General features: G+C 45.5%; 1 protein-coding gene across 1 annotated transcript; it reads left to right on the top strand.

Annotated features, from left to right (window-relative positions):
* Positions 1-1,749: 1,749 nt before the first annotated feature.
* nags (N-acetylglutamate synthase) lies at positions 1,750-10,957 on the top strand (the record flags this gene model as incomplete). The annotated part of the gene is made up of 8 exons (XM_079233337.1): positions 1,750-2,139; positions 2,657-2,937; positions 5,860-6,073; positions 6,181-6,361; positions 6,523-6,562; positions 6,710-6,841; positions 6,948-7,130; positions 10,547-10,957. The coding sequence occupies 8 exons, from the start codon at positions 1,750-1,752 to the stop codon at positions 10,680-10,682; spliced, it is 1,557 nt and encodes a 518-aa protein (XP_079089463.1). The 3' UTR covers positions 10,683-10,957.
* Between the last annotated feature and the right edge of the window lie 15,762 nt (positions 10,958-26,719).

Here is a 26,719-nt window from a genome sequence, read left to right as displayed (position 1 = left end):
TTTTACGGAAAAACTAAATTCAGAGTCTGAGTTCTGATCAATGTTTTATTGTTGCATTTTTCAATCGCACACATTTGTAGGTGGTCTTGGTGGAAAGTCTAAAAGTACAGAGCTCTGACAGATTCACACCCGGCGTGTGATTAGCTAACACACTTTACATGGTACAGATCCAAATTAAGTCCTAACTTTTATTAGAGCATTTATAACTGATATGTGAAAGTTATGACTATTTATTTTAAACAAAAGCACACCAACTCTGGTAAGTCAGCATTTGCTTAAATGTAGTGCATACTGTCCATCCTATTTTCTATCTATACATATTTTGTTTATTTTCTTAATTAAAAAAGGTACAGTTTACACATCGACATTTCAGAGCACTTAAAAAACAACAACATCATATCATAAATACAAATGAAACATTTTCAGTACAAAAGCACTTTAATTTGTATTTCGGAGTCGTAAACTGTATGCAGGCCCTGGTCGCTGTATTACCCCTGACTCTCCTCTAGGGGTTGACAAAGACCACGAAGCTTTTACACCGAAACCGTTCAGTGTTGTGATACACTTTTAAAGACACACCACTCATACAAATTGCACAAATTGCAAATTAACAGTAGTTATACTAGCTAATGTGAAAAAAACAATAACATCCAAATACTTTTCATAATAGGCTACGATGCAACACACCAATACACACGGGAGTAAAACAATCCTATCCTGAGGTTGATGAAGGCTAAACACCTGCTGTGACATATTAATCAGCTGGTACATTACTTGTGTAATATGGTAGTCCATATTTCTGTAACATGAGCTTTGTAGACACAATTAAACTCCTTTAATTGAAAACTGTGGAGCCCATGGCAGATATTGCTATACAAACTGTATAATCAGGGTTCATACACATTGTGACCAATGGATTTCCATGACTTTTCCATGACTTTAAACCAAATTTCCATGATCAAACATTTAGTGAAAATCCAGTGAACACCCAGTGAAATCTGGGTGTAAACATGAAAAAGTGAGAAAATGTAGTATTTAAACTAACAATGACAATGCAAAGCATACAGTAAACCTTAACTGAAACTCAAATGAATGAGAGACAATAGTTTGATTAAAAGAATAAACATTTATATAGATGCCTGTATGTATGCCTGCTTATATTCTGAGCGTCTTTCTTTTAAAAGCATATTAATTATTTCAAACTCAGCGTACATGAACGTCATGAACACATGAATATAACATATTTACATGACTTTTCCAAAACTTTTGGGATCTTATTTTTTTTCAAGGACTTTTCCAGGCCTGGAAATAACAATTTTAAAATTCCATGACTTTTCCAGGTTTTCCATGACCGTAAGAACCCTGATAATTCACTTCTTCATTTACTCATAACCAGTAACATATAGACTGATATTTACACATAACTCACAGTATACTATTTTATTAGAGGCCAACAAATAGTTGGGTTTTAAAAAGGTGTAACTTGTTAGCACGTGTGCTGTGCTTTTTGAATGGGGTTTTACACACACACACACACACACACACACACGAGTCTGATGTAATATTGAGAACTGCTGACTCAGCAGCGAAACCCTATGCGCGCCCCACTGGGAGCTGCTCGCACTCGGCGAGAGGGGAACACTCATGCGGTCCTCTTAAAACACTCATGCGGTCCTCTTAAAGCACTCATGCGGTCCTCTTAAAACACTCATGCGGTCCTCTTAAACCCCGAGCTCTTCCGCGAGCAACATGGCCAAAGTGACCGGCGGCGCCTCCGGTTGCCGAGCCATGGTGAAGGCCGGGAGGTACCTGTCGAGCCCGGCGCTGGCCCGGTGTAACACCGGCGGAGGAGGCGACGACCAGCGGAAGCGGAAGACGGTCGGTCCGCAGCGGCGAACGATGAGCGCGGACGCGGCCGGCACGGGAGGAAAACCCGCGGCGTTGGCCCAGCCGGAGCAGCTGCCGCCGGGCTGTTTCCCCGCCGCAGACCGACACGCGCCGACCAACCTGAATCTGATTTACCGGGACGTGAAGGCTTTCCTCAACGAGGTCGGAGGAAACCCCCGAGAGGCTCGGTACTGGCTGACCCAGTTCCAGGGAGCGACTTCGGCTCAGTCAACTGCTTTTGCCGTACTGGAGGTATGGAGGGTCCACTCGTTTTCTCGATTTATCTTCCCTTTTTTTTAAGGTAAAATGTGATGCTTTTTCTATGCTTTCTTTTGGTAAATTGAATCTTTATGACAACCATGTTTAAAAAAAGAGAGGAAAGTTTATGGAAGCATGCAGATAGCAGAAGTAAAAAAAATGATATTATACTTTATAATTAATACGATACATAGAAAATGGAACCACACTTTTGCTTTGTTTATAAATCGGAGTTGAGGCGTCACCTTAAACTACCAAAAAAAGACACAAAAAATGAAGACCTATCTTTCGAAAAACTGTGAAAATAAAGCCACACTGGACCACTACCTGTAGCTGTATAAACACACAAATAGTTTATTTGTAGAGCAAGTTTTCAGGAGTAGACATCACAAAGTACTTCACAACAAAAGTACAAAAACAGACATCAAACGCAAAACATAAAAGACACTAAGAATCAAAATAAAGCAAGTCTAACCATGGGTCTTGAACATGTGTCTCTTGTCTCCCCCAGGCGGACAGCTCCGTGTTTGCCAGCAGGGAAATGGTCCAGAGCCTGGCCTTCGGGCTCTCCTTCCTGCAGCGCATGGATATGAAGCCCGTGGTGGTGATGGGCCGGTCTGCGAGCGAGGAGGCGGGGCCCGCCGAGGCCACGGCCGGGTCCCCGTGCGCCCGGGGGCTGGTGGAGCGCAGCCAGCAGCTGACCGAGGCTCTGCAGCAGCACTCGGCCTCCGTCCTGCCGCTCTTTTCCGCCGAGTCCTTCCTCCTTCTCCGCGAGGCCCCGCACGGGAGCAGGTGAGGGCGGTCGAGACGCTGTGGGTGTGCAGTGAAAAACTGTAGAGTAGCAGTAGCTCGTCATTCATGTTCTTTACCAGTATGTGTTTACCAAACCGTAACCTGACGGTCTTCAACTTTAGTCTCTCCAAAGGGTGACTGGTTCCTGCGTGTAGGCGAAACATAGAATCTTCATATCACTCCCAACTCAAGGTCCCCTGACTAGTGCGCTCCAGAAAAAGCGAGCAAGTGGACCTGGATTTTGGCGTAATTGTGAGAGCTATTGCTGTGCGTGAGCTAGGGCTGCAACTAACGATTATTTTAATAATCGATTAATCGGTTGATTATTTTTTCGATTAATCGATGAATCGGATAAAAAAATGTTTTTATCAAAAAAGCGTTCATTTCCAACCCTTTATTCAAAAACAGAAGTGACAGTGCAAAACATCTTCAGAAAGTGCACAAACAGGTTGCTCCTTGAACATCCCTGAGCTGTTAATTAAAACAACAAAATGGACTAACACTAAAAAGATACACATGTATGCTTTAAATCTGCCAAATGTGAGCCCTTTTTACTGTAATTGATCCCTCCAGAGGCTGCATTTACATACCCTGCTTTATCAATATGTATGAAATACTGGGACAGAGGGAAGCTGTACTGCTCCATATAGAGCGTCCTCTTCCTTAAACTCGTTCATTCTGGGTCTCTTATGACCACGACGTCACGTTGTTGGCTAAGCCCTACTTTGAGTAAAAAAAAAAAAACCTGCAGCCAGATCCTCCGGTGTGCCGGTTTAACGTTAACGAGTGACAGCGTGAACTGAACCAGACCGGGGGGGTGACGGCATGTTTCATCACGTTACGGTTTTTTACAAGCAAGACTGAACTGTAACGGAACATAACGGAACTTTAACGACAATACACAACCCAAACACGTTAGCTAACGTGATAGCAAGCTGACTAGCTTCCATTAAAAACAAGTTTGAGGAACATGAAGACGCTGATTGGCCAAGACTCGACAAAGATCTTCTATTTTTGAGAAGATCACAACCTCAGCTTTTCTCGTGTCTCACTCCAATCTCAGAAACGCTGGCCGGCCAGTTGCTCTGCTCCGCTCTTTTTTTTCTTCTCCGCGACTTATTGCCCGGCGTAATAATCGCGCGACACAACGAATCGATAATGAAATTCGTTGCCAACACTTTTGATAATCGATTTTTATCGATTTTACCGATTCGTTGTTGCAGCCCTAGCGTGAGCTTTCGTGTTCGAAGGGGAACTTCAGTACTTTCAACCTGAACCCTGTCTCCCTGTGTTCGCGTATCTGACTAATGGGGCCCACGACTTTTCACAAATGGTACTGAATGAGAGCGCTGCAGTCGGCGGACACTTATGCCGTATTCACACCGGACGCGACGCGAATTTGCGGCGCCGCGTCCACCGCGGAAGTTTACTCGCGCGAGTAGAAAGAGGGTGTTCACACCAAACGCAAATTCGCGGCGCGACCAAAGGGGCGTGGCTTAGCTCTGTTGCTTGCCTCTGTGAGAGACAAGCGACGAAGCTTTCATTTCCGCTATCGACCATGGAATAAATAACCACTAGTTCTGCTTTATACTTGTTGTGGAAGTCCCAAACATGTCGGAACATGAAACGCCCTCGTGTTTGGGTTCATAACATCATCCGTAGCCGCACACAGCTCGGTGAATTTCACCGACTCCTCCAGGAACTGCGTCTCGCGTATCTCTGTAAAACGATACCGATTATGCCATCCACCATGGAAATAACCACCAGTTCTGCTTCATACTTTTTGTGTAAACTCAACATATGTCGGAACATCAAACTCCATGGTGTCTGGGTTCATAATATTATCCGTAGTCCCACAACAGCGTCTCAATGAAGCCGCTACCAGCGCTGGTTCAGGCGGAGCAGCAGCAGTTTCATTCAGAAACGGGGAGACGGCGGTGGTGACGGGCGGAGCTTCTCAACGCTGATTCTCAACGCTGATTCTCAACGCTGATTGGCTGCCGCAACTTTGCGTCACGCGATTTCTCCGCCAGAGTTGGGAGAATTCAACTCACGCGAATTCGCGCCGCGTCCTTCGCTTTGTTCGCCCCAGGTCAAACGTTCTGTTCGCGCCGCCTCCAACGCGTCTATCTCGCCGCAAATTCGCGCCGCAGCGCGTCTGTGGATTGACTTAACATGTAAACTGGTCGCGCCGCAAATTCGCGTCGCGTCCGGTGTGAACACGGCATTATAGAGGCTGCAACGTAATCGCTCGGGGCAACTCCTCACCGTCAATCTACTACTGCTTTTGCCACTGATAGCAATGCAAAAAAAGCAGCTGCAGTCAAATGTTGATTTACAAATCGGATGTCAACATTATGAGTGAAGTTTTAAACTATTCAGTGCAGCCCTAAATTTAAGTCTCAAGCACAAGTCAATATTCAATTCAGTTTATTTTGTATAGCCCAATCTGCTTTACAATCTGTACACATACGACATCCCTATCCCGGGACCTCACATCGGATCAGGAAAAAACTCCCCCCAAAAATGATAGTAAAAACCCTTTCACAGAGGAGAAAAGGGACGAAACCTTCAGGAGAGAAACAGAGGAGGATCCCTCTCCCCGGATGGACAGAAGCAATAGATGTCATGTGACCAGAATGAACAACGAATATGAGATGGGTTCCTTTTTTTCCTAACTTTACAGAGCTCTCTACAACAGTTCTCACTGACTGAACTTAAGTCAACCCAATTTGGTGGAGCGGCATGTCCTCTGCTGTCTGCAATTGAATGGGAATGAATAGGCCCGAGATATTGTTATTTATAATATGAAGTTATTGAAAAACGTCAAATCACAGCGGACGGTCGCATCCATTTTTACCTGCTGTCCTCGACCCTAACATCCATCTTGACCCCGCCTTTGCCATCCTCTTCTTCCCGCAGCGCTCCGCCCTCCGTCGCCGTGGACGCCAGCCTCCTCCAGTGGAGCCTGAACTGCGGGACGATCCCACTGGTTTGCCCGGTGGGGAGGGACGGACGGGGCTGCTCGGTGCCGTTGGACCAGACGGAGGTGACGGCGGCAATCTCCCGGGCCCTGCAACCCCACAAAGTCATGTTCCTGAACAACTCGGGAGGCCTCCGCAGCCGAGAAAACAAGGCACGCTCTGGCTGAGTTTCCACTGACACACTAGATATAAAGCGCGTGTGTGACTGTTTGTGTATACGGTGCACGTACAACCTTCCTACTTTGTGTTTGTGCTACAGGTGATGGACATAGTGTCGTTGCCCAGCGACCTGCCCGGGTTGTCCACGGCGGCGTGGCTGAGCGCCACGGAGCGCCGCAGGGTGACGGCCATCGCCAGACTGCTCAATCAGCTGCTGACTGAGTCCTCCGCCGTGATCACCTCCGCGGACACACTGCTGACCGAGCTGTTCAGCCACAGAGGCGAGACCGCCGGCTCACTCCCTCACTCTCTCTCCCGCGCGTTTACATGCGTGGGAGAGCTGTCTATTTTGAGGTGTCACCAGAACACACATATATGTGTGTGTGGTGGTAATCATCAATGAGTTTAATTCTTCTTCTTTCTGTCTGTATTTGTGGCACAGGTTCGGGGACACTCTTTAAAAACGGAGACCCCATACATCGGCAAGTACTCGCCACACGTACTCGGGTAACCTGACACGTAACCCTAAATGCCCCAAAGTCATGGTTGCTTTCTTCTTCTTCTTCTAAATGTAAAAGGTACAGGAGCACACAGTGCATTTATAGTAAATCAATGTTCCGTGTGTGCAGGTACAGCTCCCTGGACGGCATTGATACAGAGCGTCTTCTGGCCCTCATCAACGCGTCGTTTGACAAAACTCTAAAGCGAGACTACCTCGACTCCCTGAAGGGACGACTGCACTCCATCTATCTCTCCGAAGGGTGCGTGCAAAACAATGGCCACGGATAAATACCAGATCGGCGTCAGCAATGCAATCGGCATCCTGTCCTCTCTCCTGAATGTTTTTCTATCCCTCCGTCCCTGCAGCTACAGCGCGGCGGCCATCATCACCATGGAGCCGGTGAACAGCGGCACCCCCTACCTTGACAAGTTTGTAGTGAGCAGCAGCAAACAGGGTCAGGGCACCAGCCACATCCTGTGGGAATGCATCAAACAGGACCTGGGCAAACTGTTCTGGAGGTCGAAAGCCACCAACAGGATCAACCCCTGGTGAGACACACACACATTTTAAAACTGTCATGTTGGTACTTACATTACATTCATTTGTCCGAAGTGACTTACAGAAGGTGTGTTCACACCACGCAGGGAAAAGGATTGCAGGTGTGTTCCTACACATGTTTTAGCATCAAAGACAGATATTATATATATATTTCCAGAGTCCTTCAAAAAACGTTTTTCCCCTGACGTTGGTGTCTGCATGATGAAGTTTCTAGGAATATATTTAAAAATACTACTTTTTATTTATGAAGCTCTGAATCAAGGCTGGAGACTTTTCTTCGTGAATTTTTCCTACACTGCACAGTTTTGCTCAATTTCATACCGGTCTTATTCGTTTATTTTAGCTTGTTTTTACTTTTATTTTCTCTTTAATTGCCTTGTTGCTGAAATGTGCTCTATAAATAAACTCCCCTTACCTTTCTTTGCTGCATATAAACCCTTTAGCCCGCCTGATGTGGTTGTATGAGGTACTCCTCCATAATCAGTGTATTACCCGTAGTAACTTACATGGCAGTCGGCATGCTCCCATTAGTCAGGATCTGAAAATCACAAACAAACTAACAGATCGAGGTCAAATTCCAGTTTCCTCTGGCTTTGAAAAGAGCAAAGGTAACGGCTTCAGATCCCGTTTGAAGGAGCATTCTGACGACGAGATAAAGTGGTGAAAAAACTCTAATATTTAGAGTTTTTTCACCCTTTTATCTCGTCGTCAGAATGAGAAAAAAAAGACAATCTATTATATATTTCTTTTATTTCAGACTCGTAAGTCCATATAACAACAAACGGAACAACAACAATATATAAAATACAATACACTACAATACAAAGACACAGGTATAATCATTAGTTAAAAAATCACTCGTGGTTAAAAACATACAGACACTTGTTCCAATGCTTCCAGAGACAAGAAAAATACCTTGTATCACTCTGTGTTGGCTTGGTCCAGGCTTTCATAATTACATTTTCGGATTCATCTGTCGACATTTAAATTTGTACATGAAATTCCTCAAAACAGCATGAAGAGTGGGAACATTATGAGTCACAAACATGTGACTTGCACTTGCCCATCTGGGAAGTTTTAGCAAGATTCTAAAAGCATCATTATATGCCACCTGAATCTTTTTAATTTTTGCTCTGCTGTACCTGCACCACAGGTGTGCGGTATAGAGGGGAGTACAGTAGGCTCTGAAGAGAGCAGTTTTAACATCTTCTGTGCACATAAAAAATGTACATGCCAGCATATTGGTTTGTGCATAAAGTTTGCAACACTGCCGCTGCACATCGTCATCATCAATTAAGTCATCCCTAATATTGTGACCCAAATATGTGACTTTGTGCAGCACATTCAGCTGCTGGTCTCCCATAAAAAATGAGGGAAACTGTAGCTTCTGATCTTCTTTTGTTTTAGCAATCATGACAACACTCTTTTTAGAGTTGAATGTGATGTCATAGTGCAGCCCATAACTTGAGCAGACTCTGAGCAGTTGCTGTAACCCAGCGCTATAAGGAGACAGGACCACTAAGTCATCAGCGTATATCAGATGGTTAATAAGAGTTTCCCCCACCATACACCCAGTCTTACACCCTTTTAACTTTTTGGAAAGGTCATCCATGTACAGATTAAAAAGAGCAGGTGACAGTATTCCACCTTGTCGAACGCCATTGGTCACTAGGAAGGGTGCAGATACACTCTTACCCCATCTAGCTCGCATGGTTTGACGTGAATACCAAAAGTGCAAAATCCTGATCAAGTATGGAGGGACCCCTCACTCTTGCAGTTTGACAAATAGTTTAAAATTATTAATTTGATCAAAAGCTTTAGATGCATCTAGGAAACACATAAATATTGTGGTGTTAAGTCTCCTGTACTTACTAACAACTTCCTTCAGTGCATATATACATAAATCTGTGCTATGTTTACTCTTAAAACCAAATTGATTGTCAGTGGTTATTATGTACTCTTGAAGTTTAAGTGTACACTATTAGTGTACACTTAAACTAATATTTATTTTTTTCTTCAAATATCGATTCTTTCTTATGGGAGTTAACATACTTTATGCTGCACAGATTTATCATTTTAAAAACCCAGAAAAGAACGCAAAGACCAGCACACAAGTAGAACCTCAAAAGATTGCACCTTTTTTAAGACTGAAAAGTGAATGCTATTGAAACGGCTTCACTGGGCGTTTCATTATTTAGTTCAACCGTCGTTGCGAAGATGCCAACAGGTTGCGCTGGTGTGTGTTCACATCGTGCCACGTTGCTTGTCGGCATGCCTCCCTGTGATTGGCTCAGCTGTTTGAGTGTCATGAGAGCATCGATGTAACCGGCCTACTAATGCCGTGTTCACACCGGACGCGACGCGAATTTGCGGCGCGACCAGTTTACAGGTTAAGTCAATCCACAGACGCGCTGCGGCGCGAATTTGCGAATTTGCGGCGAGATAGACGCGTTGGAGGCGGCGCGAACAGAACGTTTGACCTGGGGCGAACAAAGCGAAGGACGCGGCGCGAATTCGCGTGAGTTGAATTATCCCAACTCTGGCGGAGAAATCGCGTGACGCAAAGTTGCGGCAGCCAATCAGCGTTGAGAATCAGCGTTGAGAATCAGCGTTGAGAAGCTCCGCCCGTCACCACCGCCGTCTCCCCGTTTCTGAATGAAACTGCTGCTGCTCCGCCTGAACCAGCGCTGACAGCGGCTTCATTGAGACGCTGTTGTGGGACTACGGATAATATTATGAACCCAGACACCATGGAGTTTGATGTTCCGACATATGTTGAGTTTACACAAAAAGTATGAAGCAGAACTGGTGGTTATTTCCATGGTGGATGGCATAATCGGTATCGTTTTACGGAGATACGCGAGACGCAGTTCCTGGAGGAGTCGGTGAAATTCACCGAGCTGTGTGCGGCTACGGATGATGCTATGAACCCAAATACGAGGGCGTTTCATGTTCCGACATGTTTGGGACTTCCACAACAAGTATAAAGCAGAACTAGTGGTTATTTATTCCATGGTCGATAGCGGGAATGAAAGCTTCGTCGCTTGTCTCTCACAGAGGCAAGCAACAGAGCTAAGCCACGCCCCTTTGGTCGCGCCGCGAATTCGCGTCCGGTGTGAACACCCTCTTTCTACTCGCGCGAGTAAACTTCCGCGGTGGACGCGGCGCCGCAAATTCGCGTCGCGTCCGGTGTGAACACGGCATTACACCACACCCTGTGATCTATGGTCCTCGTTCACCTCGGCCCTTTGATCTACTGCTCATACGTAGACCAAGATCGCTGGTGCGTTTGAAGACACCTGCCGTTTTGTAGTTGTTTGGCCATTTAAACAGGCCCTTAGCCTTGTTTACGACATGATTTCAAAATAAACAACGACACCTGCACTCTCTCCGTCTCTCTGTCCAGGTACTTCAAACACTGTGATGGCAGCTTTGTTAAAGGGGCGTGGACCGTCTTCTGGTTCGGTCTGGCAGACATCAGAGATTCCTACGAGCTGGTGGAGTACGCCAAGAACCTCCCCGAGTCTTTCCGCGGATCCTGAACTACCGGCTGCTGGTTGTGTGGCTCTTGAACTCTGCTATGGGTCAATCAATATTGTTTCCTTATCTTTGCTCTGACTTGCCTTTTTTTTATTTCTCTGGATTTCTTTTTCTTCTTTTTTTTCCCTCATCCTTTTAAAAACTTAAACCACAGCTGCAGTGAGAATTTCATTTTTGGAGTATGTTGATGACCTTTTAATCATCATATTTTCAGGGCTGGAGTTAGCTCTAAAGCTCATCGACATTCTTAAACTGCTATTGTGTTTTTCACTACATTTTCCTCTTTGTTTTAAATAATATTTAAAAATAAATAATATTTAAAAAAGAAAATCCAGACAGAACTGGTGTTTTTCACACTTGTGACGCTGTCCACAGTGGAGGAATTTCAAAACTACGGCTTTATGTATTTACCAACGTGTGGCATTACAGAATGGAGACAAATGGGTGTTGTTTAAGGGGAATACGTTTTATGGTCATTTGTTTGCATCTATAACTTGGTAACTTTAATACACACATACAACCTGCTATTTTACAATGTATGTATATTGATAATTGGGGCACATATCTGAAAGGTTATATGTTCAGATAGGATTTTTTCACCCAGCACTTTTTCTTGAAAAATACTGGATGTGTGGGTTCGGATCACACAGGCAGGCAGAGCTGAAGATGGAGGATAAAGGGTGACGTGTCGCGGCCTCTGAGTTCCACTGCAGTTTGGCTTTTGTTCTTACTAAACCGGTTTGAGTCACGTGACCTTTTTTGGGTTTGTCTCTTGGCAAACCTGTCACTGAGTGACTGTAACGGAGATCAATGAAGACAAATGTGTGCAGAGGCTTGCAGTATTTAGTGGGAGGGGCAGTAGCAAAGAAGCAAGTTTATTAGATTTGTATGCTGATTTTTAAATTGTTTACACACACTAGCAGAGTAATCACTCACATCAAGGCATCACGAAGCCTCCACTTCATGTGTTACATCCCTGTCCTCTGTTGGATCACTGCAACAGTTCTAGAGAATGTGTTGAAAACCACAGAAAGAGCTGCCCAAGACCATGACTGAGATGTATATCCTTTTTCTATTAGATCAGTCTAAGTTGGCAAATGCCAAATATCATGAAGGTGGTGAGACAGATCCTCTCTGGAACACCAAGACCAGCAAGATGACCGTGTCTTTTGGAAAACTGGCTTTTGAGCAGCTGCAGAAAGGCAACCTGATCTTCTCTGAAGCAGATCTTCAAGAGTGCAGCATTGATATTAAAGCTGCTTCTGTGTACTCAAGTGTGCTCACACAGATCTTTAAAGAGGACCGTGGGCTGAACCAGGACAAACGATTCTGCTTTGTCCACTTGAGCTTTCAAGAGTTTCTGTCTGCCCTTCATGTCATCGTGTCCTTCATCAACTCTGGTGTCAACCTCTTGTCAGAAGAACAATCAACCTCCCACCAGTCTGTTCTCATCACTGGGCAATTTTCAGTGAAACACCTCTTCCAGAGTGCAGTCAACAAGGCTTTACAGAGTCCAAATGGACACCTGGACTTGTTCCTCCGCTTCCTCGTTGGTCTCTCACTGCAGTCAAATCAAGCACTTCTTCAAGACCTCTTGAATCAAGCAGGAAGTAGTTTACAGAGCAATCAGGACACAGTCCAGTACATCAAGGAGATGATCAGGAAGAATCCCTCTCCAGAGAGAAGCATTAACCTGTTTCACTGTCTCAATGAGCTGCGTGATCATTCTCTATTGGAGGAAATCCAACAGTACCTCAGTTCAGAAAGTCTGTCCACACACAAACTGTCTGCTGCTCAGTGGTCAGCTCTGACCTTCATCTTGCTGTCATCAGAGAGCAAGTTGGACGTGTTTGACCTGAAGAAATTCTCTGGTTCAGAGGAAAGTCTTCTGGGGATGCTGCCAGTGCTTCAAGCCTCCAGTCAGTCTTTGTAGGTGCACAACTTACTTTACAAAGTTGACATTGTAAATGTAAAATGTTTACATTTTTCCTCACTGTGACATCTTCAGGTTGAGTGGCTGTAAACTGTCTCGGAAAAGTTGCGATACTCTGGCCTCAACTCTCAGCTGCGTGAACTCTAATCTGAGAAAGCTGGACCTGAGTAACAATGAGATGGAGTCAGAACTTGAGCAGCTCACGAGTGGCTTGAAGGATCCACAATGCAGACTGGAAACTCTGAGGTCTGATTTATTGATTTATTTAAGGCTCTTCATAACATCAGTATTTCATTGTGATTCATTTTTAAATATTTGTTGTTTATGTCCTTGACCTTGCTTCATACTTTGAATGAATGTGCTTGTTAAGGTGACATGCTACTACTCATATCGTTACATAATATACACTCTTTTGCTATAAAGACATGTGATTGCCAGATGATCTACGCTAAAGAGTTAAGCAGTCTAAACTATTGGATGGATTTATGGTAGGACCAGGGCACGTGAGCGGAGTGGAGCATTTAACATTTTAGCTCTTCTTTCACAGAGCTGTTCATTCCCCCTATTTAAAGCCGTTCTACTCAACATCACTCTGCACCAGTGTTCCCTCTAAACTGTGCGCGTGCGTGGCCGCACAGGCCAGTCGAAGTGGCCGCGCAATAGATTTTTCAGACCGGGCACAAATGTTTTTTTTTCAGGGGTTAAAAATCTTTTTTGCGCCAGTGTTTCTGAGATAGGAGTGAGCCATCGCCGCAATAATAAGATCTTTGATGTGACGTGGCGAGTCTTCTTGGCCAATCAGCGTCCCGTTTCTCGACAGCGTCCTGCGCTCTCTGTACCTCTGCTAGCGCTCTACCTTCGTTAGCACCCCGACCCCTGCTGTCCTCCTCCGGGCGCCAGAAGTGAAGCTCGCCCAGAGCGCCACATGAGCTCGGGCCGGCGCTGTTGAGGCTCCTCTTGGCGGGCCCTGCTCCAGCAGCTATAGGCTACCATGGCGAAAAGAAAGGCAGAGCAGGCGCCCCAGAAAAAGGTCTGTCTAACATTCAAACATGAGTGGCTAGATGAAATAGTCCAAACTGACACAGGTAGGATGAAACTTTCAGACATATTTAAATATGAAGAATATGAAGTTATTAAATTGTTTATATAGGCTACCTTTAGAAAAATGACACCATGTCAATTTAATAGGCCTATAATTATTGTTAAGCACTGCATTAGCATTTTTCTTTCAATGAAGTTCCACTTAAATGTTGTACCTGCTGAGAAATGACTAAACACCTTTGATACTTTTATTTTTTATATATATCATTATCAGTCAAAACTAGTGAACCAGTCATAACCTCCCCTTATTGAAGTTCAACAAAGATCCTTTAAGTTCAACTAAACTGACTGGTAAAACACCATCATTAAAATGTTCCCAAAGTCCAGCCATTATAAAGGATATTGAATAAATATCAACCTTGTATATATATTGATGCATTTGCTGTCATCTCTTTGAATCCCCTATGGCTAACGCAGGCTTGTGGTCATTTTCGGCAGGTCGCGTGGTTGCGAATTGCTCAGTGCTGAAATGTGCGGTCAGAAAAAAAAAAAATTGCTCAGTGCTGAAAAATTTTTTTGAGGGAACATTGCTCTGCACTTCACCTCAATCCACTCAAGACACTCAACATCTTCTAAATAACAGAAACAAGCTGTACTTTGATTTAGAAAGTGCTGCTATTTCACTTTTTCAAGCTTTACACTTCTTATAATATGTCAAATCTAATAAAAAGGAACTGTGAATTGGAGTTATGTCTGACTGCATTGCATGAAAACGTATTTCTAAAGTGTTTGTCCATCTTCACAATTTATGCTTCTTCAGGCTGAGTTTCTGTCATCTGACATGGAAGAGTGGTGAAGTTCTGTCTTCAGTTCTCAGTTGCCCGTCCTCCAGTCTTAAAGAGCTGGACCTCAATTACAACAACTTGATAAATAAAGGAGTGAAGCTGCTCTCTGTGGGATTGGAGAGTCCACACTGTCTGGACTGGTAAACAGAGAAAAGAACGACGTGAATAGACGTCACAACAACTCATTTTTGGTTGATAATGGTGTTGATATGAAGGGATGCTGTTGACATCATCGGGAATCAAGCAATATCTCAAAGCTAGCTTCAAAGAGAAATTCCCTGACCGGGAATCGAACCCAGGCCGCGGCGGTGAGAACGCCGAATCCTAGCCACTAGACCATCAAGGACTGGCAAATAGAGAAAAGAACGACGTGAATAAACGTCACAACAACTCATTTTTGGTTGATGATGGTGTTGATATGAAGGGATGCTGTTGACATCATCGGGAATCAAGCAATATCTCAAAGCTAGCTTCAAAGAGAAATTCCCTGACCGGGAATCGAACCCGGGCCGCGGCGGTGAGAACGCCGAATCCTAGCCACTAGACCATCAAGGACTGGTAAATAGAGAAAAGAACGACGTGAATAAACGTCACAACAACTCATTTTTGGTTGATGATGGTGTTGATATGAAGGGATGCTGTTGACATCATCGGGAATCAAGCAATATCTCTAAGGTAGCTTCAAAGAGAAATTCCCTGACCGGGAATCGAACCCGGGCTGCGGCAATGAGAGCGCCGAATCCTAGCCACTAGACCATCAAGGACTGGTAAACAGAGAAAAGAACGACGTGAATAGACGTCACAACAACTCATTTTTGGTTGATAATGGTGTTGATGTGAAGTAATGCTGTTGACATCATCGAGAATCAAGCAATATCTCAAAGCTAGCTTCAAAGAAAAATTCCCTGACCGGGAATCGAAGCCGGGCCGCGGCAGTGAGAGCGCCGAATCATAGACACTAGACCATCAAGGACAGGTAAAGAGAGAAAAGAACGACGTGAATAGACGTCACAACAGCTCATTTTTGGTTGATAATGGTGTTGATATGAAGGGATGCTGTTGACATCATCGGGAATCAAGCAATATCTCAAAGATAGCTTCAAAGAGAAATTCCCTGACCGGGAATCGAACCGGGGCAGCGGCAGAGAGCGCCGAATCCTAGCCACTAGACCATCAAGGACTGCCAAACAGAAAAGAACGACGTGAATAGACGTCACAACAACTCATTTTTGGTTGATAATGGTGTTGATATGAAGAAATGCTGTTGACATCATCGGGAATCAAGCAATTTCTCAAAGCTAGCTTCAAAGAGAAATTCCCTGACCGGGAATCGAACCCGGGCCGCGGCGGCAAAAGCATCGAATCCTAGCCACTAGACCATCAAGGACTGGTAAACAGAGAAAAGAACGACGTGAATAGACGTCACAACAACTCATTTTTGGTTGATAATGGTGTTGATATGAAGGGATGCTGTTGACTTGTGATATCATCGGGAATCAAGCAAACTTCAAAGAAGAATTCCCTGACCGGCCATCGAACCCAGGCCGCGGCGGTGAGAGCGCCAAGTCCTAGCCACTAGACCATCAAGGACTGGTAAATAGAGAAAAGAACGACGTGAATAGACGTCACAACAACTCATTTTTGGTTGATATGAAGGGATGCTGTTGACATCATTGGGAATCAAGCAATATCTCAAAGCTAGCTTCAAAGTGAAATTCCCTGACCGGGAATCGAACCCGGGCCGCGAGAGCGCCGAATCCTAGCCACTAGACCATCAAGGACTGGTAAACAGAGAAAAGAACGACGTGAATAGACGTCACAACAACTCATTTTTGGTTGATGATGGTGTTGGTATGAAGGGATGCTGTTGACATCATCGAGAATCAAGCAATATCTCAAAGCTAGCTTCAAAGAGAAATTCCCTGACCGGGAACCGAACCCGGGCCGCGGCGGTGAGAGCGCCGAATCCTAGCCACTAGACCATCAAGGACTGGTAAACAGAGAAAAGAACGACGTGAATAGACGTCAACAACAACTCATTTTTGGTTGATAATGGTGTTGGTATGAAGGGATGCTGTTGACATCATCGAGAATCAAGCAATATCTCAAAGCTAGCTTCAAAGAGAAATTCCCTGACCGGGAATCGAACCCGGGCCGCGGCGGTGAGAGCGCCGAATCCTAGCCACTAGACCATCAAGGACTGGTAAATAGAGAAAAGAACGACGTGAATAAACGTCACAACAACTCATTTTTGGTTGATGATGGTGTTGATATGAAGGGATGCTGTTGACATCATCGGGAATCAAGCAATATCTCTAAGGTAGCTTCAAAGAGAAATTCCCTGACCGGGAATCGAACCCGGGCTGCGGCAATGAGAGCGCCGAATCCTAGCCACTAGACCATCAAGGACTGGTAAACAGAGAAAAGAACGACGTGAATAGACGTCACAACAACTCATTTTTGGTTGATAATGGTGTTGATATGAAGTAATGCTGTTGACATCATCGAGAATCAAGCAATATCTCAAAGCTAGCTTCAAAGAAAAATTCCCTGACCGGGAATCGAACCCGGGCCGCGGCAGTGAGAGCGCCGAATCATAGACACTAGACCATCAAGGACAGGTAAAGAGAGAAAAGAACGACGTGAATAGACGTCACAACAGCTCATTTTTGGTTGATAATGGTGTTGATATGAAGGGATGCTGTTGACATCATCGGGAATCAAGCAATATCTCAAAGATAGCTTCAAAGAGAAATTCCCTGACCGGGAATCGAACCGGGGCAGCGGCAGAGAGCGCCGAATCCTAGCCACTAGACCATCAAGGACTGCCAAACAGAAAAGAACGACGTGAATAGACGTCACAACAACTCATTTTTGGTTGATAATGGTGTTGATATGAAGAAATGCTGTTGACATCATCGGGAATCAAGCAATTTCTCAAAGCTAGCTTCAAAGAGAAATTCCCTGACCGGGAATCGAACCCGGGCCGCGGCGGCAAAAGCATCGAATCCTAGCCACTAGACCATCAAGGACTGGTAAACAGAGAAAAGAACGACGTGAATAGACGTCACAACAACTCATTTTTGGTTGATAATGGTGTTGATATGAAGGGATGCTGTTGACTTGTGATATCATCGGGAATCAAGCAAACTTCAAAGAAGAATTCCCTGACCGGCCATCGAACCCAGGCCGCGGCAGTGAGAGCGCCGAGTCCTAGCCACTAGACCATCAAGGACTGGTAAATAGAGAAAAGAACGACGTGAATAGACGTCAAAACAACTCATTTTTGGTTGATATGAAGGGATGCTGTTGACATCATTGGGAATCAAGCAATATCTCAAAGCTAGCTTCAAAGTGAAATTCCCTGACCGGGAATCGAACCCGGGCCGCGAGAGCGCCGAATCCTAGCCACTAGACCATCAAGGACTGGTAAACAGAGAAAAGAACGACGTGAATAGACGTCACAACAACTCATTTTTGGTTGATGATGGTGTTGGTATGAAGGGATGCTGTTGACATCATCGAGAATCAAGCAATATCTCAAAGCTAGCTTCAAAGAGAAATTCCCTGACCGGGAACCGAACCCGGGCCGCGGCGGTGAGAGCGCCGAATCCTAGCCACTAGACCATCAAGGACTGGTAAACAGAGAAAAGAACGACGTGAATAGACGTCAACAACAACTCATTTTTGGTTGATAATGGTGTTGGTATGAAGGGATGCTGTTGACATCATCGAGAATCAAGCAATATCTCAAAGCTAGCTTCAAAGAGAAATTCCCTGACCGGGAATCGAACCCGGGCCGCGGCTGTGAGAGCGCCGAATCCTAGCCACTAGACCATCAAGGACAGGTAAACAGAGAAAATAACGACGTGAAGAGACGTCACAACAACTCATTTTTGGTTGATAATGGTGTTGATATGAAGGGATGCTGTTGACATCATCGGGAATCAAGCAATATCTCAAAGCTAGCTTCAAAGAGAAATTCCCTGACCGGGAATCGAACCCGGGCCGCGGCGGTGAGAGCGCCGAATCCTAGCCACTAGACCATCAAGGACAGGTAAATAGAGAAAAGAACGACATGAAGAGACGTCACAACAACTCATTTTTGGTTGATGATGGTGTTGGTATGAAGGGATGCTGTTGACATCATCGAGAATCAAGCAATATCTCAAAGCTAGCTTCAAAGAGAAATTCCCTGACCGGGAATCGAACCCGGGCCGCGGCGGTGAGAGCGCCGAATCCTAGCCACTAGACCATCAAGGACTGGTAAACAGAGAAAAGAACGACGTGAATAGACGTCAACAACAACTCTTTTTTGGTTGATAATGGTGTTGGTATGAAGGGATGCTGTTGACATCATCGAGAATCAAGCAATATCTCAAAGCTAGCTTCAAAGAGAAATTCCCTGACCGGGAATCGAACCCGGGCCGCGGCTGTGAGAGCGCCGAATCCTAGCCACTAGACCATCAAGGACAGGTAAACAGAGAAAATAACGACGTGAAGAGACGTCACAACAACTCATTTTTGGTTGATAATGGTGTTGATATGAAGGGATGCTGTTGACATCATCGAGAATCAAGCAATATCTCAAAGCTAGCTTCAAAGAGAAATTCCCTGACCGGGAATCGAACCCGGGCCGCGGCGGTGAGAGCGCCGAATCCTAGCCACTAGACCATCAAGGACTGGTAAATAGAGAAAAGAACGACATGAAGAGACGTCACAACAACTCATTTTTGGTTGATGATGGTGTTGGTATGAAGGGATGCTGTTGACATCATCGGGAATCAAGCAATATCTCAAAGCTAGCTTCAAAGAGAAATTCCCTGACCGGGAATCGAACCCGGGCCGCAGCGGTGAGAGCGCCGAATCCTAGCCACTAGACCATCAAGGACTGGTAAACAGAGAAAAGAACGACGTGAATAGACGTCAACAACAACTCATTTTTGGTTGATAATGGTGTTGGTATGAAGGGATGCTGTTGACATCATCGAGAATCAAGCAATATCTCAAAGCTAGCTTCAAAGAGAAATTCCCTGACCGGGAATCGAACCCGGGCCGCGGCGGTGAGAGCGCCGAATCCTAGCCACTAGACCATCAAGGACAGGTAAATAGAGAAAAGAACGACATGAAGAGACGTCACAACAACTCATTTTTGGTTGATAATGGTGTTGGTATGAAGGGATGCTGTTGACATCATCGAGAATCAAGCAATATCTCAAAGCTAGCTTCAAAGAGAAATTCCCTGACCGGGAATCGAACCCGGGCCGCGGCGGTGAGAGCGCCGAATCCTAGCCACTAGACCATCAAGGACAGGTAAACAGAGAAAAGAACGACGTGAATAGACGTCAACAACAACTCTTTTTTGGTTGATAATGGTGTTGGTATGAAGGGATGCTGTTGACATCATCGAGAATCAAGCAATATCTCAAAGCTAGCTTCAAAGAGAAATTCCCTGACCGGGAATCGAACCCGGGCCGCGGCTGTGAGAGCGCCGAATCCTAGCCACTAGACCATCAAGGACAGGTAAACAGAGAAAATAACGACGTGAAGAGACGTCACAACAACTCATTTTTGGTTGATAATGGTGTTGATATGAAGGGATGCTGTTGACATCATCGGGAATCAAGCAATATCTCAAAGCTAGCTTCAAAGAGAAATTCCCTGACCGGGAATTGAACCCGGGCCGCGGCGGTGAGAGCGCCGAATCCTAGCCACTAGACCATCAAGGACAGGTAAATAGAGAAAAGAACGACATGAAGAGACGTCACAACAACTCATTTTTGGTTGATGATGGTGTCGGTATGAAGGGATGCTGTTGACATCATCGAGAATCAAGCAATATCTCAAAGCTAGCTTCAAAGAGAAATTCCCTGACCGGGAATCGAACCCGGGCCGCGGCGGTGAGAGCGCCGAATCCTAGCCACTAGACCATCAAGGACTGGTAAACAGAGAAAAGAACGACGTGAATAGACGTCAACAACAACTCATTTTTGGTTGATAATGGTGTTGGTATGAAGGGATGCTGTTGACATCATCGAGAATCAAGCAATATCTCAAAGCTAGCTTCAAAGAGAAATTCCCTGACCGGGAATCGAACCCGGGCCGCGGCGGTGAGAGCGCCGAATCCTAGCCACTAGACCATCAAGGACAGGTAAACAGAGAAAATAACGACGTGAAGAGACGTCACAACAACTCATTTTTGGTTGATAATGGTGTTGATATGAAGGGATGCTGTTGACATCATCGGGAATCAAGCAATATCTCAAAGCTAGCTTCAAAGAGAAATTCCCTGACCGGGAATCGAACCCGGGCCGCGGCGGTGAGAGCGCCGAATCCTAGCCACTAGACCATCAAGGACAGGTAAATAGAGAAAAGAACGACATGAAGAGACGTCACAACAACTCATTTTTGGTTGATGATGGTGTCGGTATGAAGGGATGCTGTTGACATCATCGAGAATCAAGCAATATCTCAAAGCTAGCTTCAAAGAGAAATTCCCTGACCGGGAATCAAACCCGGGCCGCGGCGGTGAGAGCGCCGAATCCTAGCCACTAGACCATCAAGGACAGGTAAACAGAGAAAATAACGACGTGAAGAGACGTCACAACAACTCATTTTTGGTTGATAATGGTGTTGATATGAAGGGATGCTGTTGACATCATCGGGAATCAAGCAATATCTCAAAGCTAGCTTCAAAGAGAAATTCCCTGACCGGGAATCGAACCCGGGCCGCGAGAGCGCCGAATCCTAGCCACTAGACCATCAAGGACTGGTAAATAGAGAAAAGAACGACGTGAAGAGACGTCACAACAACTCATTTTTGGTTGATGATGGTGTTGGTATGAAGGGATGCTGTTGACATCATCGAGAATCAAGCAATATCTCAAAGCTAGCTTCAAAGAGAAATTCCCTGACCGGGAATCGAACCCGGGCCGCGGCGGTGAGAGCGCCGAATCCTAGCCACTAGACCATCAAGGACTGGTAAACAGAGAAAAGAACGACGTGAATAGACGTCAACAACAACTCATTTTTGGTTGATAATGGTGTTGGTATGAAGGGATGCTGTTGACATCATCGAGAATCAAGCAATATCTCAAAGCTAGCTTCAAAGAGAAATTCCCTGACCGGGAATCGAACCCGGGCCGCGGCTGTGAGAGCGCCGAATCCTAGCCACTAGACCATCAAGGACAGGTAAACAGAGAAAATAACGACGTGAAGAGACGTCACAACAACTCATTTTTGGTTGATAATGGTGTTGATATGAAGGGATGCTGTTGACATCATCGGGAATCAAGCAATATCTCAAAGCTAGCTTCAAAGAGAAATTCCCTGACCGGGAATCGAACCCGGGCCGCAGCGGTGAGAGCGCCGAATCCTAGCCACTAGACCATCAAGGACTGGTAAAAAGATAAAAGAACGACGTGAATAGACGTCACAACAACTCATTTTTGGTTGATGATGGTGTTGATATGAAGGGATGCTGTTGACATCATCGGGAATCAAGCAATATCTCAAAGCTAGCTTCAAAGAGAAATTCCCTGACCGGGAATCGAACCCGGGCCGCAGCGGTGAGAGCGCCGAATCCTAGCCACTAGACCATCAAGGACCGGTAAATAGAGAAAAGAACGACGTGAATAGACGTCACAACAACTCATTTTTGGTTGATGATGGTGTTGATATGAAGGGATGCTGTTGACATCATCGGGAATCAAGCAATATCTCAAAGCTAGCTTCAAAGAGAAATTCCCTGACCGGGAATCGAACCCGGGCCGCGGCGGTGAGAGCGCCGAATCCTAGCCACTAGACCATCAAGGACTGGTAAACAGAGAAAAGAACGACGTGAATAGACGTCAACAACAACTCATTTTTGGTTGATAATGGTGTTGGTGTGAAGGGATGCTGTTGACATCATCGAGAATCAAGCAATATCTCAAAGCTAGCTTCAAAGAGAAATTCCCTGACCGGCCATCGAACCCAGGCCGCGGCGGTGAGAGCGCCGAGTCCTAGCCACTAGACCATCAAGGACTGGTAAACAGAGAAAAGAACGACGTGAATAGACGTCACAACAACTCATTTTTGGTTGATATGAAGGGATGCTGTTGACATCATTGGGAATCAAGCAATATCTCAAAGCTAGCTTCAAAGTGAAATTCCCTGACCGGGAATCGAACCCGGGCCGCGAGAGCGCCGAATCCTAGCCACTAGACCATCAAGGACTGGTAAACAGAGAAAAGAACGACGTGAATAGACGTCACAACAACTCATTTTTGGTTGATGATGGTGTTGGTATGAAGGGATGCTGTTGACATCATCGAGAATCAAGCAATATCTCAAAGCTAGCTTCAAAGAGAAATTCCCTGACCGGGAACCGAACCCGGGCCGCGGCGGTGAGAGCGCCGAATCCTAGCCACTAGACCATCAAGGACTGGTAAACAGAGAAAAGAACGACGTGAATAGACGTCAACAACAACTCATTTTTGGTTGATAATGGTGTTGGTATGAAGGGATGCTGTTGACATCATCGAGAATCAAGCAATATCTCAAAGCTAGCTTCAAAGAGAAATTCCCTGACCGGGAATCGAACCCGGGCCGCGGCGGTGAGAACGCCGAATCCTAGCCACTAGACCATCAAGGACTGGTAAATAGAGAAAAGAACGACGTGAATAAACGTCACAACAACTCATTTTTGGTTGATGATGGTGTTGATATGAAGGGATGCTGTTGACATCATCGGGAATCAAGCAATATCTCTAAGGTAGCTTCAAAGAGAAATTCCCTGACCGGGAATCGAACCCGGGCTGCGGCAATGAGAGCGCCGAATCCTAGCCACTAGACCATCAAGGACTGGTAAACAGAGAAAAGAACGACGTGAATAGACGTCACAACAACTCATTTTTGGTTGATAATGGTGTTGATATGAAGTAATGCTGTTGACATCATCGAGAATCAAGCAATATCTCAAAGCTAGCTTCAAAGAAAAATTCCCTGACCGGGAATCGAACCCGGGCCGCGGCAGTGAGAGCGCCGAATCATAGACACTAGACCATCAAGGACAGGTAAAGAGAGAAAAGAACGACGTGAATAGACGTCACAACAGCTCATTTTTGGTTGATAATGGTGTTGATATGAAGGGATGCTGTTGACATCATCGGGAATCAAGCAATATCTCAAAGATAGCTTCAAAGAGAAATTCCCTGACCGGGAATCGAACCGGGGCAGCGGCAGAGAGCGCCGAATCCTAGCCACTAGACCATCAAGGACTGCCAAACAGAAAAGAACGACGTGAATAGACGTCACAACAACTCATTTTTGGTTGATAATGGTGTTGATATGAAGAAATGCTGTTGACATCATCGGGAATCAAGCAATTTCTCAAAGCTAGCTTCAAAGAGAAATTCCCTGACCGGGAATCGAACCCGGGCCGCGGCGGCAAAAGCATCGAATCCTAGCCACTAGACCATCAAGGACTGGTAAACAGAGAAAAGAACGACGTGAATAGACGTCACAACAACTCATTTTTGGTTGATAATGGTGTTGATATGAAGGGATGCTGTTGACTTGTGATATCATCGGGAATCAAGCAAACTTCAAAGAAGAATTCCCTGACCGGCCATCGAACCCAGGCCGCGGCAGTGAGAGCGCCGAGTCCTAGCCACTAGACCATCAAGGACTGGTAAATAGAGAAAAGAACGACGTGAATAGACGTCAAAACAACTCATTTTTGGTTGATATGAAGGGATGCTGTTGACATCATTGGGAATCAAGCAATATCTCAAAGCTAGCTTCAAAGTGAAATTCCCTGACCGGGAATCGAACCCGGGCCGCGAGAGCGCCGAATCCTAGCCACTAGACCATCAAGGACTGGTAAACAGAGAAAAGAACGACGTGAATAGACGTCACAACAACTCATTTTTGGTTGATGATGGTGTTGGTATGAAGGGATGCTGTTGACATCATCGAGAATCAAGCAATATCTCAAAGCTAGCTTCAAAGAGAAATTCCCTGACCGGGAACCGAACCCGGGCCGCGGCGGTGAGAGCGCCGAATCCTAGCCACTAGACCATCAAGGACTGGTAAACAGAGAAAAGAACGACGTGAATAGACGTCAACAACAACTCATTTTTGGTTGATAATGGTGTTGGTATGAAGGGATGCTGTTGACATCATCGAGAATCAAGCAATATCTCAAAGCTAGCTTCAAAGAGAAATTCCCTGACCGGGAATCGAACCCGGGCCGCGGCTGTGAGAGCGCCGAATCCTAGCCACTAGACCATCAAGGACAGGTAAACAGAGAAAATAACGACGTGAAGAGACGTCACAACAACTCATTTTTGGTTGATAATGGTGTTGATATGAAGGGATGCTGTTGACATCATCGGGAATCAAGCAATATCTCAAAGCTAGCTTCAAAGAGAAATTCCCTGACCGGGAATCGAACCCGGGCCGCGGCGGTGAGAGCGCCGAATCCTAGCCACTAGACCATCAAGGACAGGTAAATAGAGAAAAGAACGACATGAAGAGACGTCACAACAACTCATTTTTGGTTGATGATGGTGTTGGTATGAAGGGATGCTGTTGACATCATCGAGAATCAAGCAATATCTCAAAGCTAGCTTCAAAGAGAAATTCCCTGACCGGGAATCGAACCCGGGCCGCGGCGGTGAGAGCGCCGAATCCTAGCCACTAGACCATCAAGGACTGGTAAACAGAGAAAAGAACGACGTGAATAGACGTCAACAACAACTCTTTTTTGGTTGATAATGGTGTTGGTATGAAGGGATGCTGTTGACATCATCGAGAATCAAGCAATATCTCAAAGCTAGCTTCAAAGAGAAATTCCCTGACCGGGAATCGAACCCGGGCCGCGGCTGTGAGAGCGCCGAATCCTAGCCACTAGACCATCAAGGACAGGTAAACAGAGAAAATAACGACGTGAAGAGACGTCACAACAACTCATTTTTGGTTGATAATGGTGTTGATATGAAGGGATGCTGTTGACATCATCGGGAATCAAGCAATATCTCAAAGCTAGCTTCAAAGAGAAATTCCCTGACCGGGAATCGAACCCGGGCCGCGGCGGTGAGAGCGCCGAATCCTAGCCACTAGACCATCAAGGACTGGTAAATAGAGAAAAGAACGACATGAAGAGACGTCACAACAACTCATTTTTGGTTGATGATGGTGTTGGTATGAAGGGATGCTGTTGACATCATCGAGAATCAAGCAATATCTCAAAGCTAGCTTCAAAGAGAAATTCCCTGACCGGGAATCGAACCCAGGCCGCAGCGGTGAGAGCGCCGAATCCTAGCCACTAGACCATCAAGGACTGGTAAACAGAGAAAAGAACGACGTGAATAGACGTCAACAACAACTCATTTTTGGTTGATAATGGTGTTGGTGTGAAGGGATGCTGTTGACATCATCGAGAATCAAGCAATATCTCAAAGCTAGCTTCAAAGAGAAATTCCCTGACCGGGAATCGAACCCGGGCCGCGGCGGTGAGAGCGCCGAATCCTAGCCACTAGACCATCAAGGACAGGTAAATAGAGAAAAGAACGACATGAAGAGACGTCACAACAACTCATTTTTGGTTGATGATGGTGTTGGTATGAAGGGATGCTGTTGACATCATCGAGAATCAAGCAATATCTCAAAGCTAGCTTCAAAGAGAAATTCCCTGACCGGGAATCGAACCCGGGCCGCGGCGGTGAGAGCGCCGAATCCTAGCCACTAGACCATCAAGGACTGGTAAACAGAGAAAAGAACGACGTGAATAGACGTCAACAACAACTCTTTTTTGGTTGATAATGGTGTTGGTATGAAGGGATGCTGTTGACATCATCGAGAATCAAGCAATATCTCAAAGCTAGCTTCAAAGAGAAATTCCCTGACCGGGAATCGAACCCGGGCCGCGGCTGTGAGAGCGCCGAATCCTAGCCACTAGACCATCAAGGACAGGTAAACAGAGAAAATAACGACGTGAAGAGACGTCACAACAACTCATTTTTGGTTGATAATGGTGTTGATATGAAGGGATGCTGTTGACATCATCGGGAATCAAGCAATATCTCAAAGCTAGCTTCAAAGAGAAATTCCCTGACCGGGAATCGAACCCGGGCCGCGGCGGTGAGAGCGCCGAATCCTAGCCACTAGACCATCAAGGACAGGTAAATAGAGAAAAGAACGACATGAAGAGACGTCACAACAACTCATTTTTGGT

The sequence above is a fragment of the Taurulus bubalis genome (assembly GCF_910589615.1).
Source record: "Taurulus bubalis genome assembly, chromosome: 17".
Classification (NCBI taxonomy): domain Eukaryota; kingdom Metazoa; phylum Chordata; class Actinopteri; order Perciformes; family Cottidae; genus Taurulus; species Taurulus bubalis.
Note: the sequence above shows the minus strand (reverse complement) of the source record. Positions and strands in the feature narration are given on the sequence as shown.